General features: G+C 42.0%; 1 protein-coding gene across 3 annotated transcripts in view; it reads right to left on the bottom strand.

Moving 5' to 3' along the window:
* Positions 1-21,738, bottom strand: part of sfxn2 (sideroflexin 2) — a 133,142-nt gene extending 111,404 nt beyond the window's left edge. For all 3 annotated transcript variants that reach the window (XM_073026916.1, XM_073026917.1, XM_073026918.1), the window contains exons 1-2: positions 21,598-21,738; positions 1,617-1,796 (exon numbers count right to left, since the gene is read on the bottom strand). In XM_073026916.1, the coding sequence (XP_072883017.1) occupies positions 1,617-1,786 (170 nt within the window). In that variant the 5' untranslated portion in view covers positions 1,787-1,796; positions 21,598-21,738. The remainder of the gene's footprint in view (positions 1-1,616; positions 1,797-21,597) is intronic.
* Positions 21,739-21,846: the final 108 nt, after the last annotated feature.

The following is a 21,846-nucleotide window of genomic DNA, read 5'->3' as shown; positions in this document are numbered from 1 at the left end:
GAGGAGAGAGAGAGAAGGTGGAAGGGAGGGGAGGGGGAATGGGACTAACAGTAACTGGATGAGCCAGAGGCTCAATGGGCTGAATGCCCTCCTGCCTCCTAAAAGCTCAAATTCCAAAATATTTCAGTAGCTTTGCTAAAAGTCACTTTTTTCAGGACTGTACTATCTTGAGTGATTCAGACATGCCCTTGGAAACTGTGGTGTCTGATTTGCATCCTTATCAAGCTTCTGGTATTTTAATAGCCTTTAAATGTGTTTGTCTTGACTGGAATTTACTCTTCTCTAGATTTTTAAGTTTATTTACTGGTACGGCGTGGGAAACCAGTTGGAGACTTGATCCCGGAGGAAAGGATGGGGTGATGAGGTCATGATGACTGTGCATATAAACAGCTGTGTGAATTTGCAAGATTTTGCTTTCAAGAGAGATTAATGGGGGGGGGGGGGGGGGGGGCGGTGCAGCGGAAAGCAAATACTGTTCCAAAAATGTCAGAAATATTATCAAGGCAACCATAAGCATGCTGCTTTAGCATATTTAATTTGAAAAGAATTGTGTTTTATCTAGAAAGATAAATTAAAAAGCCCACTGAACAGGAATTAGGGTGATACTACTGAGGGTCAATAAAACAGAGGCTTTGCTAATGAGTTGGTGGAGTTTTTTTGGGATGAAACATTAAAAAGATATAAAGATGAGAAATTAGTTTTATTTGTCACAGGTATCAAGCGTTCAGTGAAATGTGTTGTCTGAATCAACAATAAACGCAGTTTGAGGAAGCCCGTGGGTGTCGCCATGTTTCCAGCACCAGCTTAGCAGATGCACAACTTACTAACCCTAGCCCGTACGCCTTAGGAATGTGGGAGGAAACCAGAGCACCCAGAGGAGACCCACTCAGTCAGAAGGAGAACACATGAACCTCCAGACAGGGTTGGAACTGAACCCGGGTCACGGTTCTGCAATAGCGTTACACTATTTGTTACAGCACCGTGCTGCCCACCAAGTGGGAAACCAATGGACTTTGGACAAGAAACAATCAAGAGAGGCACTACAAGCTCTGTGAAGAAGGGCTGGGGATTTCTAGATGGACCGAATGGCCAGTGATTTACTACTGATTTCTTACTTTCAGTGCATAATTATTCCTCCCTAAGGTGCCTTCTGATTAAGTCTATTTAAGAATGTAACACTAATAAAATGCATAATTACATTTGTGATTGCATCACCTTCAATCCTTTGCCACTTCCATCTATCGCCTCTCAGAGTCCGACATACCTGTCTATCACCCCTCACCTGATCCACCTGCTTGCCAGCTCTCCCTCCATCTTTTTATGCTGACTGCCTCCCATTTTTCTTTTCAGTCCAGATGAAGGGTCTCGACCTGAAATATCGATTGCCCATCCTGACCCACTGAGTTCTTCCAGCTCTTTTTGCGTTTCCACGATTATACTTCACTTCTTAGTGCTGAGGGAGCAAACAAGCAACCTGCTGGAAGAACTCGGTGGCTCGAGCAGCATCTGCGGTAGGAAATGAATTCCCACTCGCGCAGTCTCCTTTGTCTACCAAAGTTGGGAATCTGGCTGTGACAAAGCACATGCCTCCTCAGCTGGAGTGGTAAGTTGTGTACCTGCATCTGTCGACCAGATCCTTTGCTTTATCGAGCCTTGCGTTGGATAAAACCACTGTGCGTGGGTCTGTGATGTGAAGAAGTGTTTTTAACCGTCCCACGAACGTGCTCTGGTCCCATCGCGGAGCATCGATGTTAAATTTAGTTAGATCCACTCTGTTTCCTGCCATCCCTCAAAATCTGAAGAGAAAACGTTTTCCAAGATCAATAGAGATAAGAACATCAAATAAATTCATGCTAGAAAGAAGGGTGGCCTTCCCGAAAGTACATTTAGCTTTGCGTTGGACCGAAGGACCCATACTGCTCCATGTACACTGGGAAGTACTACAATAATTACTAATGTTCTCTCCTTCATTACATTCCAGGTACTATTGGAGGCTCATAGAGTCATTGTGTAAGGGAACATACCTTTCAGCACAGCTGCTCTATGCCAGTCAAGATTCCCATCTAAACTTGTCCCATTTGCCTGCATTTGATCAAATCCCTCTAAACAAGGGGTACCCAACCTCTTTAATGCCACAGACCCCCTACCGTTAACCAAGGGGTCCAGGGACCCCAGGTTGGGAACCCCTGCTCTAAACCTTTCCTACCCGTATACCTGTCCAAGTGTCTTTAGATGTTGTTAATGTACCTGCCTCAACCACTTGCTCTGCTGGCTCAGTTGATCCACTATTTCCTCCCCCCCCCCCCCCCCCATGATGACCTCTCCAGCATCATTTTTCAAGGGTCTACTAGAAGAGCTGAGATGGCCTGTTTCCGTGCTGTAATTGTTATATGGTTACTCTCGCCTCTCATTTACACTCTATATATCTGGAAACTTTTGTATTATTTTAACATTTAATAATATTTGTTAGCTTATTTCTATATTCCATCTTTTCGTCCTTTATGACTTTTTAGTTGCCTGTTGGTTTTTAAAAACCCTCCCAATCCTTGCTGATATTTGCTCTATTACATGCCCCCCCCCCCCTTTGGCTTTTCTTGTTAGCCATGGTTGTGTCATCCTGCCTTTACAATACTTCTTCCTCTTTTGAGATGTATTTATCCTGCACCTTCCTAATGCTCCTATCTTATGATCACCTACCCCTAAGGGTTCCGTTACTTTAAGCTCTCTGATCAATTCTGGTTCATTGCACAACACCTAATCTACGATAGCTGATCTCCTAGAGAGCTCAACCACGAGCTGCTCTAAAAACCCATCTCGCAGGCATTCTAGAAACTCCTCCTCGAGATCCAGCACCAACCTGATTTTCCCAATCTACCTGCACATTGAAATCCTCAATAACTAGCGTAACATTGCCCGTTAGACATGTGTTTTCTGTCTCCCATTGTAATCCGTAGACCACATCCTTACTACTGCTCGGGGTCAGGGAGAGGTAGTACCTCTGACCGGGAACACGTCGTACTCTTCTGAGTAGTTCGTCAGCACTGGTCCTCACCTGACACTCAGCTCTCACCAGTGGTTCCTCGTAGCTGTTAGCATGCAACAGCGGCCACACCCCGGGCAACGGCTTCGACCGGCCGGCAAAACCTGGTGAGGGTAGCCGATGGGCCTCAAACCCTCGGTGAGTTAGGGCTTGTCTACCTACGCACGCGGAGACTGAATTCGGCGGTCTACGCGGAGGAGACCACCACTTGGCGGTCCAACGAGTAGAAAGGCGGACCCAGCAAAGCGTTGTGGAGCGCAATCAGGGCACAGTGAGACACGTAGGACACTGCTGGCCATCCACTGCATCCCGACTTATCTCCAGCCGTCTCGACTCCGTCTTGCAACTGGATACAGATAGGTTGGGATGAGAGAGTGAGGCTGACGATTTGCGCAACTCTCCCTCACTTTAATCCAAGTCAAGCGCAAGTCACGACTCCAAACCCATTCCGCTAAGAAGTCGTGGTCGTCTTCGACTCCAAAGGACAAACAACAACAACTGTTTGGGGGGTCTTCATATAACCCCACAAGGGTCTTTGTACCCTTGAAGTTCCTTAGCTCTACCCACGAGTCCGATCCTCTTTCTAATGATTTGATTTCATGTTTTACTGACAGAGCCACCCCCCTCTGCCTTCCTGTCAGTCCTTTCAAAACAATCTGTATCCTCGGACGTTAAGCTCCCAGCTATAATCTTCTTTCAGCCACAATTCAGTGATGTCCACAGTGTCATATATGCCAATCTGTAACTGTGTTAGAAGATCATCTACCTTATTCCACATACTGCGCGCATTCAGATATAACCCCAACATTCCAGACACATGCATTAAATGTAATCACCAAAAGGAGTCTCTGTTCCATTGTATGTGGGAGTGTCCCCAAATAATCATCTTCTGGAAGAAGGTGGTGCTGGATTTGATTAGTCAGGTTATTGGAAAAAAGGTGCCCCTTGATCCTAAATTATGTATTCTCTTTCCAATATTTTTATTAATTTACATATAAGAATACAGAGTACAAGAAATATATATATATATCAATACATTATACTAAATTGCATATAATGACTCCTTACCCTATATTCATACAGATTAATTAATTCATAACATTGAAATATAGTAATTTTATTATATAAAAAAAACTAACCCACTACCAAAACCAAAGCTAATTAGTAAAGAAAAAAAGGAAAAAAATCATTAGTCATCATCTGTGCTTTAACAGCAAATCAAAGGTTTTGAAAATAATTCAAAAAAGGTCCCCACAGTGTTTGAAAGTCTTGGCTAGATTCAGAGATTGAACATCAAATCTTCTCTAAATTTAAACATGACATCACATCATGTAACCATTGGGCGTGAATAGGAGGGGCCACATCTTTCCAATTTAAGCAAGAGCATCCTTCTGGCCATAAGAGAAATAAAAGCCAAAATGTGCAAGTCAGATGACTCCAAAATAATATCCTTTCCTCCAACAATACCAAATAAAGCGGTTAAAGGATTAGGCTTAAAGTTCACTTTGAAAAGTATCAAGGAAGTTTGAAATACTTCTTCCAATATTTTCCAAGACTTGGACATTTCCAAAACATATGAATGAGTGAAGCTTCTCCATTATCAAGTCAAGTCACTTTTATTGTCATTTCAACCATAACTGCTGGTACAGTACATAGTAAAAATGAGAACGTTTTTCAGGACCATGGTGTTACATGACACAGTACAAAAACTAGACTGAACTACGTAGAAAACAACACAAAGAAAAAAAAACACACAACTACACTAGACTACAGACCTAACCAGGACTGCATAAAGTGAGATAGATAGATAGATAGATAGATAGATAGATAGATAGATAGATAGATAGATAGATAGATAGATAGATAGATAGATAGATAGATAGATAGATAGATAGATAGATAGATAGATAGATAGATAGATAGATAGATAGATAGATAGATAGATAGATAGATAGATAGATAGATAGATAGATAGATACTTTATTCATCCCCATGGGGAAATTCAACTTTTTTTCCAATGTCCCATACACTTGTTGTAGCAAAACTAATTACCGTAGATTCCGGACTACAGAGCGCACCTGATTAAAAGCCGCTGGCTCTAATTTTAGAAAGAAAATCAATTTTTTACTTGTACAGGCCGCACCGGATTTTAGGCTGCACCGGATTTTCGGCCGCAGGTGTCCCACGTTGTAATATGAGATATTTACACAGAAAGATATTACACGTGAGGATTTTTTAACTTTTAATTAAATCCATATGGTAACATAAACAAATACATATTGCAAATGCTTTTTTTCGAACCGTGCCTGTAACGCGGCTACTTTTAAATATACGTTGCTTATACTTTTTTACTGAACAACATTCCAATATCTCCTAACGACTGGTAAAAAATATATATACTGCAGCCTACCAGGAAAAGTTATTGATCGCCTTTAACTTAAAAGCAGCGCTTCGCTCGGGTCTAATGCCGCTCCGCCGCTCGCCCCCGTCGTCCCGTTTATCGCAAACGGCATTTTTCCCACAAGACGCGGCGAAACCGGGTGTGACATCATAGCATCCCGCGATGTAGTACAGAAAACAAATATAGTTAAAACTCTTCTAACTTTAACTAGAAAATGAATTACTAAGCGAAAATATTATAAACTAAATAACTGCCATAAAGGCAGCACAATGCTTTTCTTCGAGTGTTTTCCATGTTGATGAGGGTGAGTACAAATGACTGATTTACAATAATTTAATTGTGAAAGTGCTCTTGATTGATCGTACAATTTCATTGGACCTCTGTGAACTACTCATCAATTTTATTGGTCTACTGTTACGAGGCAAAATGTTTTTGGCGGCATGAAAAAAATAATGCATTAGCCGCTCCGTATTAAAGGCCGCAGAGTTCAAAGCTGTTCAAAATGTGGGAAAAAAGTAGCGGCTTAAAATCCGGAATCTACGGTACATACAATACTTAACTCAGTAAAAAATATGATATGCATCTAAATCACTATCTCAAAAAGCATTAATAATAGCTTTTAAAAAGTTCTTAAGTCCTGGCGGTAGAATTGTAAAGCCTAATGGCATTGGGGAGTATTGACCTCTTCATCCTGTCTGAGGAGCATTGCATCGATAGTAACCTGTCGCTGAAACTGCTTCTCTGTCTCTGGATGGTGCTATGTAGAGGATGTTCAGAGTTATCCATAATTGACCGTAGCCTACTCAGCGCCCTTCGCTCAGCTACCGATGTTAAACTCTCCAGTACTTTGCCCACGACAGAGCCCGCCTTCCTTACCAGCTTATTAAGACGTGAGGCGTCCCTCTTCTTAATGCTTCCTCCCCAACACGCCACCACAAAGAAGAGGGCACTCTCCACAACTGACCTATAGAACATCTTCAGCATCTCACTACAGACATTGAATGACGCCAACCTTCTTAGGAAGTACAGTCGACTCTGTGCCTTCCTGCACAAGGCATCTGTGTTGGCAGTCCAGTCTAGCTTCTCGTCTAACTGTACTCCCAGATACTTGTAGGTCTTAACCTGCTCCACACATTCTCCATTAATGATCACTGGCTCCATATGAGGCCTTATATATATATAATGCAGGCATTATAATAAATAATAAACAGGACATTTATCACAATAGGGAGATATATCAAAAGAAAAACGAGACAACTTATCCTTGGTCATATGGGCCTATGGACCACTTTAAATTGTAGGAGAGGGTGGCGGGCACATAATTATGTATTCTGAACAGTTATCCAAAGGACTTTGTAACCTCCAAAAATGTAAGGTCTCTGCTTTATATTTGTTTTTTGGAAGCCAAATGGTGCATACCCTATTCATGGAAGAAACCAACAGCCAGTGGACTCTCACAATGGCTGAAAGGAATGACTTCTTATCTTGCTGTAGAAAAGATAAGCTACATTACAAAAGACAAACTTGACAAATTTCGGGAAATTTGGGACATTTTCTTTCTGGAGAACAATATTCAGGATGATAACTGCTTTTTTTTAAAAATGGTGAGGTGTTTGCTTTTCTTGTGTGTTTTTTTTCTTTTGATTTCTTATATATTTCATTTTTCCCTTTTCTTTAACTTTGTTGCACTTTCAAACCTATGGATGATTTAATGTGTTTTCTTTTCATTCTGAAAAAGCGATAAAGAGATGTTTACAATAAAATGTGGAAAGGCTTTCATAGAGTGGATGTGGAGAGGATGTGGGGGAGTCTAAGACCAGAGGACACAGCCTCAGAATAGAAGGGTCCTTTTAGAACGGAGATGAGCTGGAATTTCTTTAGCCAGAGAGTGGTGAATCTGTGGAAGTTGTTGGCACAGGCAGCTGTGTCTGTATGGATATTTAAGGCAGAGGGTTGATAGATTTTTGATTGGTCAGGGCATGAAGGGATATGGGGGGTGGGGGAGGCAGGAGACTGGGGCTGAGAGGGGAAATGAAGAAATGGTGTAGCAGACTCAATGGGCCAAATGACCTTATTCTGGTTTCCACAACCATATCAGCCAGGAATGACACCGGGTCTGCATGGACTGTTAGAATTACCTGAAACCCTTCCTATTGTATGCCTAACTTGGAAATATAGCTACATGGTCCAGTGCTCAAGAAAAGAAAATGCATTAAGTTTGTCATCTAAAACTTTGACAAACTGCTACAGATTCAGTGAAGAAAATCCTGACTGGTTGCATCGTGGCCTATCATGGAAACACCAATGCCCAGGAATGGAAAAGGCTGCAGAAATTACTGGATACTGCTCAGTCCATCACAGGTAAAAACTCTCCCACCGTTGAACACACCTACATGGAACGCTGGCAGAAGAAAGCCACAGACATCATATCAAGGGCTTCCGTCATCCAGGCCATGCTCTCTTCTTGCTACCACCATCGAGCAGGAGGTACAGGAGCCTTGAGGTCCTACACCAACGGGTTCAGGACAAGTTATTACCCTACAATCAACAGGCTTCTAAACCAGTGTGGATAACTTCACTCGCCTCAACTCTGGACAGATTCTGCAACCTACAGACCCACTGTCAAGGACTCCTCCGCTCACGTTCTCAGTATTATTTTATTACTATTTGCTCAATTTGTCTTCTTTTGCACATTAGCTGTTACTCGATCTTTATTTATGTATAGTTTTTTCATAAAGTCTGCAGTATTTTATTTTCCTGTAAATGCCTACAAGAAAGTGAATCTCAAGGTAGTAAATAGTAACTTTGATAATATATTTACTTTGACTTGAATTTCTAGATTTGGTAAGTTCTAAATTCTGCATCTACTTTCGACGTGCTGGAAGGAATGGGAGAAACTAGAGTTTGAACAGAGTCCCTTCTCTATGTGATGTGCTTGGTGGGTCGCCATGTGCCCCTCAGATCTCTCCTCAGCCTCCAGTGTTCCAGAGAAAACAATCCAAGGTAGTCCAACCCTTCCATATAGCTAATACTCCCTAATCCAGGCAACATTCTGGTGAACCTGTCCTCCACTCTCTCCGTAGCCTTCCTATAGAGTAACGATCTGAACTACACACAGTAGTCCAGGTGTAGCCTCTCATGGAAGAGGTAAAGAAGGGCAGAAGAGAGAGTCTGATAGGGGAGGAAAATGAACCATAAAAGAAGGGGACGAAGGAGAGGCACCAAAGGAAGGTGATAGGCAGGGGAAAGAGTGAGAGGGAAGAGGGTACCTTTTCACTTATTGGGTTCCCTCTTTCACAAGCTCAGTATGTACCAAATCTCAGTGCACTGTGTTCAACAGTGTGGGAAATACAGTGCCAATTTCGTTGCAATGCACGCAAAATGCTGGAGGAGCTCAGCAGGTCAGGCAGCATCTATGGATGGTGATAAATAGCCGACATTTCTAGCCGAGACCCTTCAACATTCCAGTCCTGAAGAAGGGCCTTAGCCCAAAACATCCACTGTTTATTCCCATCCATAGCTGCTGCCTGACCTGCTGAGCTCCTCCAGCACATTGTGTGAACTGCTCTAGATTTCCAGCATTTGCAGATGCTCTTGAGTTGACAATTTTGAGGGTTGTTATTCTTAACTGGACTAGCAACACAAAGAATTTCAGAACTATGATACGACTCGATGCCAGCAACAACCAATTCCAGCCATTGCTGAATTTAGAAGGAGACAAAGATACTTCAGTAATGCATCAGGAATGCAAATCTTTTCCTCCCAACCCTGAGTAAAATATGTTTCCCCCCCCCCACACACCATCAACCTTGTGGCCTCATTGCTGGAGGACCTGCTTATTTTAGCCATGAGTTCACACAAGGTTAACTGTCTCTCACTTAAATATTCCCATCGCATTATAGCTGGCAGCAAGAAGATTTACATTTTAAGATCTTGCACTGAATTTAAATCCCAATCTAAAACAAACGTTCTGGTACCGTATCATATTAAAGATTCTCACACCAAACCAGAACTATTAAAACAGTAGGTTAGGATTCTTAAAAATCATTACATAAAATTTTATGGAAAGAAACACAGACGAGACATTTTGAGTGTCAAACTACAATATTCTGTTTTGATTTTCTTGAAAGCATTCATCCTATTACATGGCATTGTCAGCCTGATGAAAGAACCAGATGGTGCTCTCAAAACTTCAGCATGTGTACTTTTCGTGACTGGAGCAGGGGCTCCTAACCACTTTTTTTTACCATGGACTCTTACCATTAACCGAGGGGTCGTGGACACCAGGTTGGGAACCCCTGGGCTGGAGAATGATACATGGCTGATTTTGCAGCCATTGTGTATGAGCAGTGTTGCCTTTATTGGTTGAACATCAGTTGACACTTACTGATCCTTTATCTTTATGGACAGAAACAGAACAACATTCATTTATTTACCACATATTGAAACATACAGTGAAATGCGTTGTTTGCATTAACAACCAACATAGTCTAAGGATGTGCTGGGGCAGCCCACAAGTGTTTGACAGCACACTGCATGCAGCCACTGACGGTCTATAACTATCTAACATCAAATACCTATCTATCTCTTGTGCAGAGTTTGGTTTCGGGTTTGTAACACTCACACACAAATACTGACGGAACTCAGCAGGGCAATCAGCATCTGTGGAGGGAGATTAACAGTTGATGTTTCAGGCCGAGACCTAATGAAGGGGCTCAGCCTGAAATATTGACTGCTTATTCTCCTCCATAGATACTGCCTGACCTGTTGAGTTCCTCCAGCATTTCGTGTGAGTGTTGCTCTGGACTTCCAGCAACTGCAGCATCTCATGTCTCATATTAGTAAGAAGGGCTTTTATTTCTTAAGCAAGACTTTTTTTTTAAGATTTTTGTAATAAGGCCAGAATTTATTACCTATTCCCTATTGTCCTTGGGGGAAAATGACAGATGTGCAGTGCCCATATTGAAGGTAACTACATCCCTGCAACAGCTCAGAAACACCACACAAGAATAAATCATTCAATGACAACCAGTGAGACCTGTATTAAATCAAACCACGTGCACTGGTTGGCAGAAATAAAGACCTTAATTCCACATTTAAAACTGAGCCAGCAGCACCTATTGCTTTTTGTTGGAGAGATTTCAGCTTTCTGCCTCAAGACTTTGTGTGATAATTTCCATAATTTCTCCTCCAATATTCTATTCATTTATTTAGAGATACTGTGCAGAACAGGCCAATCTGGCCCACTGAGCTGCCCCCCCACCCTGATTTAATCCTAGCCTAATCACTGGACAATTTCCAATGACTAATGACTACTAACTGGTACGTCTTTGAACTGTGGGAGGAAACCGGAGCACCCAGGGAAAACCCATATGCACACGGCAGGGAATGTACAACCTTACTCACAGAGGGGACCGACACTGAAATCTGAAGCCCCCCCCCCCCCCACTGAACTGAACAGCATTGCGCTGAACGCTAAGATACCGTGGTGCCCCATTACATTCCCTATTGCAGCTCAGGGCATCTGAGTAATGTTCTGATTATGATTCTTGACTTCACAATCCACACTGTCACGGCCTTGCACTTTTGTCTGCTGGCACTGTACTGTTATCTTCATTCTTAATAAAGACAAACTTTACGTAGGTAAACATTAGAACATTTTTATTTATAGAATGGCTTCAGCTCCACACTCCAACCAACTCACCATTGTCTAGCCTATTCCGGGATGAACTGCCCACATTGCCACTGGGAACTGAAGTTCTTTATTGTCTATACACATAATAACACATTTTCACTCATCAACTTTCAATCAGTCTCTGAGGTGGCCTGACCATCCTTTTTGGTCTGCTGTACCTTTCCACAAACATATTGCTTTCAGTTGCTGTGTTAATATCAGTGTCTTTATGAGAACTCTTTTTCCAGTCCTGTGTATTTGTGTATCTATAGCAGACGGTGATGTAACCAATTAGAATGTTCTCCAAAACACATCTGTAGAAATTTGCTCGACTCATTGGTGACTCCTCAAGTGCTAAAGAATTAGAGCCGATGTCATGCCTTCTTCATAATTGCATCAATATGTTGAGCTCAGGATAGATCTTCAAATGTATTCATCTCCAGTAATTTGAAGCTGTTCATCCTTTCCACTGCTGACCCCTTGATGGTCTCCCGACTTCCCTTTCCTGAAGTCCACAACCATTTCCTTGGTCTTACTGACATTGAGTGCAAGGCTATTGTTTCAACAACCTTGCATTGTGTCTTATCCATACTATAGAACCATTACGTGGTCTTAGAACAGCAGAATAAAGTTCAAAGTAAATGTATTATCAAAGTATGTATATTTCTTTATTTTATTTAGGTACACCATGGGACAGGTTCTTCCAGCCCAACGAGTCACACCTTCCAGCAAACCACCTATTTAACCCTAGCCTAATCACGACAAGTTATAATGACCTATTAAGATTGACACATTTAATTATGTCACAGATAACTGCATATTATATATGGAGCGAATCGAGGAGTATTTTAAAGCAAATGAAATAGCTGGTGAGAAGCGATTGCCAGTTTTGCCGAGTGCTTTGAATTTGAAGGCATACAGTTGGAATAGAAATTTGACCAAACCAGCCAAAATGAGCGTTGATAATATTGTGAAAGTGACACAGGAACATTTAGAATTGAAACCTTTGTTGATTACAGAACACTTCAGGTTTCATAAGCAGATTCCATTTCAGTGCACGTGTCTGAACTGAAGAGATTGTCTGAGCATCGTCAATTCAGTGATGGGGTAATGATGCAGTGAGAGAAGTCTGTGGACTCTTACAATTAAGTGCAAAATAGTATTAAATGAAAATGCCAAGTTTTGCAAAGCCTGTCCAGTTCCTTATACCATCTGTGATAAAATAGCCAGGACTAAATGGTGTGGAGGCTGAAGGAATTCTTTCCAAGGTAGAGTGGAGCCGATAGACAACACCAGTGATCCCAATAGCCAAGAAGAATGGGACTGTTGGTATCTGTGGTGACTTTAAGGTCACCATCAACCCAGTGCTGAAAGTAGATCCAGAATAGAGGATATTTTTGCAAATCTTTCTGTGGGAAAACACTTCAGCAAAGTGGACAGCTGAGGCCTACCTATAGATGGCGAGGGAAGAAGAGTCCAAAGTGCTTCTCACCATAAACCCACACAAAGGGTTTTGTCATTATTTTTGGAGTAGTATCGGCACTTGTACTCTGGTAAAAAGCTATGGACCTGGTGCTGCAAGGCTGCCCAGGCACTCAGTGTTACCTGGATTGTTACCGGTAAGGATGACAAGTAACATCTCCAAAATCTCAAGACAGTTTTAAAAAGATTAGTAGATTATGGACTCAGAGACTGATGCATCAAGTGTGAATTATTTAAACCAAACACCACTTACTGTGGTCATACCATCAACACACAAGGATTACACAAGTGTGCTGAGAAAATTCAAGCAGGGATGGATGCCCCAAAGCCAAAGGGCATGTCACGGTTGTGGCCATTTTTAGGATTTGTCAATTACTGTAAGAATTTCCTGCCAAACCTGGCTACTGTGCTCCACCCCTTGAACTCATTACTACGGACAAAGCAGTGTGAGGTGGCTTTCAAAAAGACAAAGGAGATGGAGACGTCAAAGGAAATGGCAACTCACACATTATGATCCACATTGTCCAGTGCAGCTTGCCAATGACGTTTCGCCTTCTGGTCTAGGTGCAGCCACGTCACGTTATGAGTGATGGAAGTGAATGCCCCAAAGACTTAGTATCACATTCCCTTATCGCCGCAGAGAAAAATTACACACAGATTGACAGAGAGCTCTTGCATCTGCTTTGGGGTGGAAAATGTTTCAATCAATACCTATATGGGAGAGAGTTTACCCTCATTACTGATCATCAACCACTGGTATCCATTTTCAATCCACAGAAGGGTGTTCCACTAACAGCAGCAACAGTTTCTTAGAGGAGACAATTACAACTTTGTACTCACGAGGATGACTAATCGTGGAAATGCTGATGGATTGCCGTTTACCCTTGGAAAAGAAAATACGTGAAGCAATTGCAAAAGATGACACTCCCCTTGACGTATTCACCCTAATGTAAATTAAAGGTCTCCCTATTATGGCAGAGATGATCCGAAGGGTAACTTCTAAAGACCCCACACTCTCTCAGGTCTATACGGTCGTCCAGAATGGCTGGAAGGTGCAGAAGAAATTCAATTTCCCCCACTGTTACCAACATTGAGGTGAACTTGCCCTTGTCAGAGATTGTCTAATGTGAAGATTGAGAGTTGTTGTACCATCCAAACTGAGAACTAAATTGTTGGATGAGCTACATGCCAGTCATCTAGGCGCGGTCAAAATGTAAGTGTTGGCTCGAAGCTCTGACTGGTGGCCTGGGATAGATCAGCAGATCGAGCAGTTTGCCACACACTGTGTGGAATGCCAGCACATCCAGAAGATGCCAAGAGCAGTGTCTCCTCATCCCTGGGAATGGCCTGCATTGCCCTGGCAGAGGATTCATGGGGATTTTGCCAAACCATTCATGAGTACAGATTTCCTGGTAGTTGTGGATGCCTCCACTAAGGCCTTGTGCACTGTTGATGTGTTGAGAAACTTCTTTGCAAGGCCTGGTGTTCCAGAACACTCAGTGACAATGGACCACAGTTTGTGGTGGAACAGTTTCAGTCATTCCTGAAAATGAATGGAAGAAGACATATAACATCTGCACCATACCGCCCAGCTACAAATGGTTGGCAGAAAGGTTTGTCCAGAGTCTAAAGAATGCACTGTGAGCAATGCCAGCAGAACACACTACACTAACGCCGAATCAGAAGCTCACTAATTTCCTCCGTGCATATCATAACGTAGCACACACCACAACCAACAGCTCACCAGCGATGTTGTTGCTGGATCGTCCCCTGCGTTTATGTTTGGATCTCCTCAAACCCAGTCTCAGAAGGCGTAGGAAGGACAAACAGCCGAGACAAATTGAAGGCTCCTCTACAAGGAGGTTCAGTGTTTCACTCCTGGACAAGTAGTCCTGGTGAGAGTCTACTGAGGTGACCAAAAGTGGATACTTGAAAAGATCAAGGACAGAACTGGACCTCTCTCCTGCACAGTGGAGATTTCATTGATGTCGTCTGGAGACAACGCATTGATCGGTTGTGGAGAGAGAGATAACGGTTAGAGAAGAAAGCTGTCCAGAGCTGTCAGAACCATTTCCTGCAGTCCCTGGTTCAACTCCTACAACCAGCACGGAGCAAGCTGCAGAACCTGAGCTGGCTTCACAGCCACAAGTCGCACCTGCCAAGCGGACTGACCCCTTGTCATATATACAAGCTGAGATGCATTTTATATTGAGTTGAAGTTTACAGCAAAGCAGAGTATTGCGTATTGAATAGTTCAGTAATATTGTGAATATATTGTTTGATTATGCAGCTTTGTTGTTTAGATAATCCATCATAAATTCTATATAAAAATAGGTGAGCTGCATATATCATGATGTTACCATGTGATACGTGTGCACCTCGTCTCTTTCTTGCAGCTAGTTTAATGTTCTGGAGTTTACAAAACATACCAGAATCAATGAAAAACTACTTCACGATCCAAGTCCAATAAGCAGCTAATGTACAAAAACAAGCAAGCGGTGCAAATACAAAACAAAGATAATAATAGTAACAAAAGCAGTCCTTGAGCATTTCTGCCTTTCAAGATTCGGAGCACCATAAACTGAGTGTGAACAAGTTGTCTGCAAATGCGTCTTGTATCAGATGAGACAGCATAGGTGGTAAAGTGTTGGTCTGAGGTGCCCATTTTCTTGTTGCATAACTCTATGCTTCTAAGCCAGGGGTTCTTAACCTCAGATCAATGGACCTTGAGTGTCCATGGATAAATTCCATGGGGGCTGTGAAAATATTTACCTACAGTATTTATTTACACTAACCTCTGACTGAAACTTAGTATTACCTTAAATTGTAGGCAACAAATGTAGCATCTTTTTATGAATGCATTAGTAAAGAAGCACATATACTAATCACAATTTTTGATAATGGCATTTCAACAGAATTGGTTTCTTTTATAATTCTGTGAATTTTATTTTATATGTTATTCTCTAACGGGGTCCATAAGCTTCACCAAAATAAAAAGGTGAAGGAAGGTTAAGAACCCCTGCTCTAAGAGAAGAAACCCCACATCTTTCAGAAATGCAACTTGTGAGTTGACCAGTAGCTCCAAAGGAATATTATCTGGACACCCGAAGCTTAACAGATGGTTAGTATAGAGTTGCAAAGGGTAATTCAAGCGAGCAGTTGTGATTGCCTGTTAAATAGTTTATTAACATTACCAGTGATCGGAATGCATCATCGGCAATGGAGATACTGCCAACTACGTATTTGCCTTTGTAACTTTTCTACAAAAAGAAAATACTTTCGGCCTCTTTTAAAAAATATTTTATATGGCAAGTATAATTTCTCAAGTCAATAGCCTTTTCAATGTGTCTCATTGGCTCCACTAATAATGACTCACTAATTCATAAAAACAGGCACATTTTCCAGATCCTAAACACATTTAATATTTACATTGCAAGCAGGAAACTGTAAAACAAATGGTGAATATTTGACCGAATATGTTTGTATGCTAACGCCACAGCTATTTGCTCTTCGAGACTATTTGGTGAAACTCATTGAATGCCCTCAACAAGCAGGTTAGACTGCTTATAAGATCAACTATCATTCCATTAATGATCTTCAATATTGCATCACCTAAATTATTTATGACTGTAATGAATAGTTGTTTCCCCCAAAATAAATTCATGCCAATGTCGCTGGATGACGATATCCTGACAATCTCACTAGAAAGCCATTATCCGTGCTTTAAATACAAACGCGACACCATTACTCAACACATCAGTCATCTTCTCATTTTCACTTGCAATAACGGCCATTTTCCTTACTAGATCATTAAACTGTCTTTAATTCCACCGTGTTCTACGTTACCCAACAGTTTCTCATGAGCATCATCTCAGATGGCTACCCTGCCAACTACTTTGTAACTCTCGAACACTAAAAAGACTTTGAGCCTCTTTTAAAATGGATTTGATGTGGCAAGCGTATTGTCTCACTGTGACAATACTGGTTAAATTCAATAGTGCTTAAGAATTAGTGACCTGGCTATTACCGAATGAAAATACATAGGCATATCATTTACAAGAAAAAATCTCTGGATAGATTGGTGTCTATTTAAAACATAGACATGGAGAAATTTCTTTAGCCAGAGGGTGGTAAATTTGTGGAATTTGTTACCACAGGCAGCTGTGGAGGCCAGGTTGTTGGGTGTATTTAAGGCAGAGCTTGATAGGTTCTCGATTGGACACGGCATCAAAGGTTACGGGCAGAGGGCCGGGGAATGGGGCTGAGGGGGGGAGAAATGGATCAGCCATGATTGAATGGCAGAGTAGACTTGATGGACCAAATGGCCTAATTTCTGCTCCTGTGTCTCACGGTCTTATGCTGGGAATCCTCACAAAGGGTCTCAGCCTGAAACGTCGACTGTACTCTTTTCCATGGATGCTGCCTGGCCTGCTGAGTTCCTCCGGCATTTTGTGTGTGTTGCTATCCGTATCATTTTTCTTACCTCTGTGTGTTTGCAATAGAAATGTGGATAATTCAGGTTTGTTTGCTTTTGACACCTGCCCCCTCAGGGAGTTACAAACACAAGAGATTCTGCAGATACCGAACGTGTCCTAAGGGGGGGCATTAGGGGAAATAGAAGTTGTCGGGGGGGGGGGGGGGGGGGGGGGGAGGTTGGTAATCGGCACCCTAACTTGAGGCACGAGACCTGACTGACCATGTCAATTTGGTGCTGTCATCAACATCCAACAGACATTCCCAGTTTGTGTTAATTTTTAATTTAGCTCCATTAATGATGGATAAATACGTACAGCACGATCTCTGAGTCTGAAGGCGGTGAAGCCTTGTATTCTAATCCTTCTAAGAAACAAAAGCCACGGAGAGTGTGTCAATACAATGTTACATACCTGCAGTATCCTTTTATTCCATTTCCATCAGATCAGCAATGCCCCACGTGTCTTATTTGTAATACTGTACTGTCTAATGAAACCATAAAGATTGCAGGATCATTTCTGTAAGAGACACCCTGAAAAGGCTACTTATGGTATTAGTCAGTTCCAGAAGACGAAAGAAGCACACTTGATTCATTTGCCAAGAAAGCTAAAAACGATCTTGATAGTGGTGTCATTGCTTCTTATAACATTTCCAAAATGATAGCAAAGTGTGGAAAATCTCATACAATTGGTGAAAATTAATAATGCCTGCTGTATCAGAAGAGCTCATCACTGTTCTCAAAATGGATACCAGTATTTTAAAATCAATTCCACTAAGTAATAACTCTGTAACTTGTCGTATTGACAAAGTGAGTGAAGACATTGAATATCAACTATGCACAGAGCTACAAAAACAGAATTTGGGATACAACTAGGTGAGTCAACTGAGCAAGACAATGACGCTTTGCTGATGGCATATGTGTGGTTTAAAAAAATGGAAAAGTTTATGAGGTTCTCTTTTTCAAAAAGTTAAAAACAAATATCGACAGAAAATCAATCTATGATGAGCTCAAAATGTATACTGAGGATAAAAGTACAGTCGGCCCTCCTTATCCACAGGGGAATGGTTCTGAGACCCCCCACAGACACCAAAAATCGCGGACGCTCAAGTCCCTTATTTAACCTGGCTCAGTGTGATGGTCTTTAGGACCCAGCAGAACCCCGGACTTTATTTAACATGCTCAGTGCGGCAGACATTAGGACCTGGCGGTGCAGCTCAGAATCCGCAGTGTTTCTGTTCATGAAAATAATCACTATCACGATTGAAAATAAGGTAGAAGTAATAAAGTGATCGGAAAGAGGTGAAACGCCATCGGTCACTGGAAAAGCGTTAGGCTACAGTCGGTCAACAATCCGAACAATTTTAATGGAGCATGTGAAAGGCCCTGCCCCAATGAAAGCTACAATTATTACTAAGCAACACAATGGTTTAGTTATTGAAATACATATGTTTCTTAAGTGTTTTATATGCAGAGAAAGGTAAAATATATACTGAGACAAACGTTTGACTAACTGACGCTAAATAATACCGGATGTACCTGTTCCGACTTCAAGTCCAACTAAAAGACGGACTCGGGAACGGAACTCATTCATAACCCGGGGACTGCCTGTACTTTTAAGTCATTTCTAGATTACTTATATCTAACACAATGTAAATGCTATATAAATAGTTGTCATACTGTATTGTTTAGGGAATAATGACAAGAAAAAATAGTTTGTACATGCTCAAATAACTGGTGCTGGAGAGAGAACTTCCGGGATTTCCCGATCCGTGGTTGGTTGAATCTGCGGATAAGGAGGGCCAACTGTATTCTGATTAGGAACACGCTTTCTTGTTCAGCAGATGGAGCACCATGTTGCTAGGTCACCTGGCTGGTTTAGTGGCATTTATGAAAAAAGAAATTCCAAGTCTGTTTGCAATCCATTGTGTAATTCATTGTCAAAATGTTGCAGCCAGAAACTTTTTTCAAGCGTGACTCTTGTAATATGTGTTATCAACAAAATCAAAGCACATCCATTAAATAGCAGAATATTTCACCAGTTATGCCAAGATAACGACAAAGTGGTTTACACTTGCCTCTTCACACTGAAGTGCTTTGGCTGCCAAAAGACTGCTGCTTAAAACTTTTCTTTGATTATTTTGACACTGTGGCTGAATTTTTGCTCAAAGTTGACAAGAGTTTGGGAAACAAGATTGAACTTCTACATGGAGATGTGGCATACCTAGCCAATCTGTATGACAAGATGAACATTCTAATATGAAATTGCAGGGTGAGAATTTCAATTAAATTTAGGCCATAAGTGCAGTGTCCACTTTAATTGGAAAATTGGAAATATATAAGCAAAACATTGGGAGAAAAATATTCTCACAGTTTCCCTGCATGGAAAGTACAGCACTCTCTTTCACAGACTGTGATCTGCTAGAGTACTGCTTACACCTGCAGTCACTGAAGGATTTTCAAACTCGATTCAAGGATTTGAATGATCTGGAAATTCTGGGCTGGGTAATTAACCCATTTTCTTGCAAGGTGGAAGAACAGGAAGAGGGCTTACAAGAAGAAATTATCAAAATTCAGAATGATGAAGCAGCAAAAATACTTCCCAAAAATGTCAGCTTTTGTGGTACGTAGCTACTCTGTCATATGAAATTGCCTGGTTGTTGGAAAAGAGCCAAACTGCTCTTCATTGCTGGAGGAGCTCAGCAGGTCAGGCAGCATCTTGTGGTGGCATCCGTCGGTCTCGAGAGACCATGGATCTGTGCCTGGAGTTTCCAGGGCACAGGCCTGGGCAGGGTTGTATGGGGGACCAGCAGTTGCCCAAGCTGCAGGCCTTCCCCTCTCCACGCCACCGATGTTGTCCAAGGGAAGGGCACTAGGACCCAAGCAGCTTGGCACCGGTGTCGTCGCAGAGCAATGTGTTGTTAAGTGCCTTGCTCAAGGACACAACACACTGCCTCAGCTGAGGCTCGAACCAGTGACCTTCAAGTTACTAGTCTGATGCCTTGTCCACTAGGACACGCACCAACACAGGCAGCATCTACGGAGAGGAATAAAGAGTGGATGTTTCAGGCCGAGACACTTCATCAGAACTCAGTGATGAAGCACAGCTCTGATGCCATCTTCATATTTGCTGAGGACACTAATGTTGTTGGATAAATCATAGCTGGTATTAAGTCTGCTTACAGGAGTGTGATAGGTCACCTGGTTGAGTGGTGCCACAAAAAAACTCACTCAATGGCAGCAAAATTAAAGAATTGTTTATTGACTTCAGGAAGGAGGCAAAGGTTGAACATGTGCCAGTCTACATTGGGGGATCAGTGGTGGAGAGGGTCAGCCGTTTTATCGGATGACCTGTACAGTGCTCAGCACTCGGTTCCAATCACAAGGGATGCGCACCAGAATCTTTACTTCCTTAGGAGGTGAAATAAGTTCAGTTTGTCACCAAGCATTCTAACAAACCTGCAAATATACTGTTGATTGTATCCTGCCTGTTGCATAATAGTCTGCTACAGCAATTCAAATGTCCACAAACAGGAAACAGCAGAGTCATGGACTCTGTCCAATACATCCCAGCATCAATAGTATCTGCAAGGATCCACCATTTGGGCCTTGCCATTTTTCACAGATACCATCGGGCATACCACCAGGCTGAAAAACAACTACTTCCCTTCAAACATCTGGAACCAACCAGCAAACCCTGATTATTCCAGATCAGAATCAGAATTAATATGTCGTGAAATTTGTTAACTTCATGGAAGCAGTGCAATGAAATATGTGATAAATAAATAGAGAAAAACTAAGTTACATTAACCATACATTAGCTATTAAATAGTTAAGTTAAAATAAGTAGTTCGAAATAACAGAAATAAAGTAGTGAGGTTGTATTCCTGGGTTCAATGTTCATTCAGAAATCGGATGGCAGAGACTAACAAAACTAAGACCACTCTGCACTAAAATTGACTTTTTTTTTGTTCTAATTGTGTTTTGTTGCAAAATTGTGTATTCTTTTTGCTATTCTTGTGAATGCTGCTACAAGTTTTGTGCACTTGTGCAAATGGCAATATCTCAGCTTTGAACTTGGAATCAATGGACCGTCCACTTTGACAATCACTCTGTTCTGGGCAGCCTGCAAGTTATTATTGATTAATACAATATAGGCTACAGCTTTATATACACTGAGAACCATTGATCAGTAACCTTTCACAGTCCTTTCAAAGGCAAATGAACGGAGACGTGGCAATAATCAGCATGAGACAAACGGCTTCGGGAATTGTTTGAAAGCCTTGGGACTGAATGCACTTCTGCAATTATGATTGCATCAGCAACAATGCCGTTTAAAATGTATTGAATCAAACAAAAACCGTAAATAGGTACAGGTGCTCTGACACGAATACAAAATGACTGAGGCAGGAGTGACTACCCACCCGAGGGGCTCGCAGCGTAAGGCGAACAATCATTGCAGAAAATTCACAGTCTGGCCCTAAATGCTTAAAGTAACCGGAGCATTGCAACATAATTTCCCGACGTACCTGACCATTGACAAATTCTTGCCCCTATTTGTTACAGCTCAGGCTAGGCGGTAAAATAAAGTATCAACTTGGTTGCGTTTCCCACCGTAGCAAAGTCTCCGACCAATCAGCGGGCGACGACCGACACCGCCTCCCGCCCAACACCCCCATCCCCTCCGAGACGCTACGTCACTTCGGTGTGGAGTACGTCATCGGAAGATGCGCTGGCGGAAGCTCGATGCTCCCCCACTCCGCCCCCTCCCCCAGGAA

This window comes from Hemitrygon akajei, chromosome 23, assembly GCF_048418815.1.
Source record: "Hemitrygon akajei chromosome 23, sHemAka1.3, whole genome shotgun sequence".
In the NCBI taxonomy this organism is placed as follows: Eukaryota; Metazoa; Chordata; class Chondrichthyes; order Myliobatiformes; family Dasyatidae; genus Hemitrygon; species Hemitrygon akajei.
Note: the sequence above shows the minus strand (reverse complement) of the source record. Positions and strands in the feature narration are given on the sequence as shown.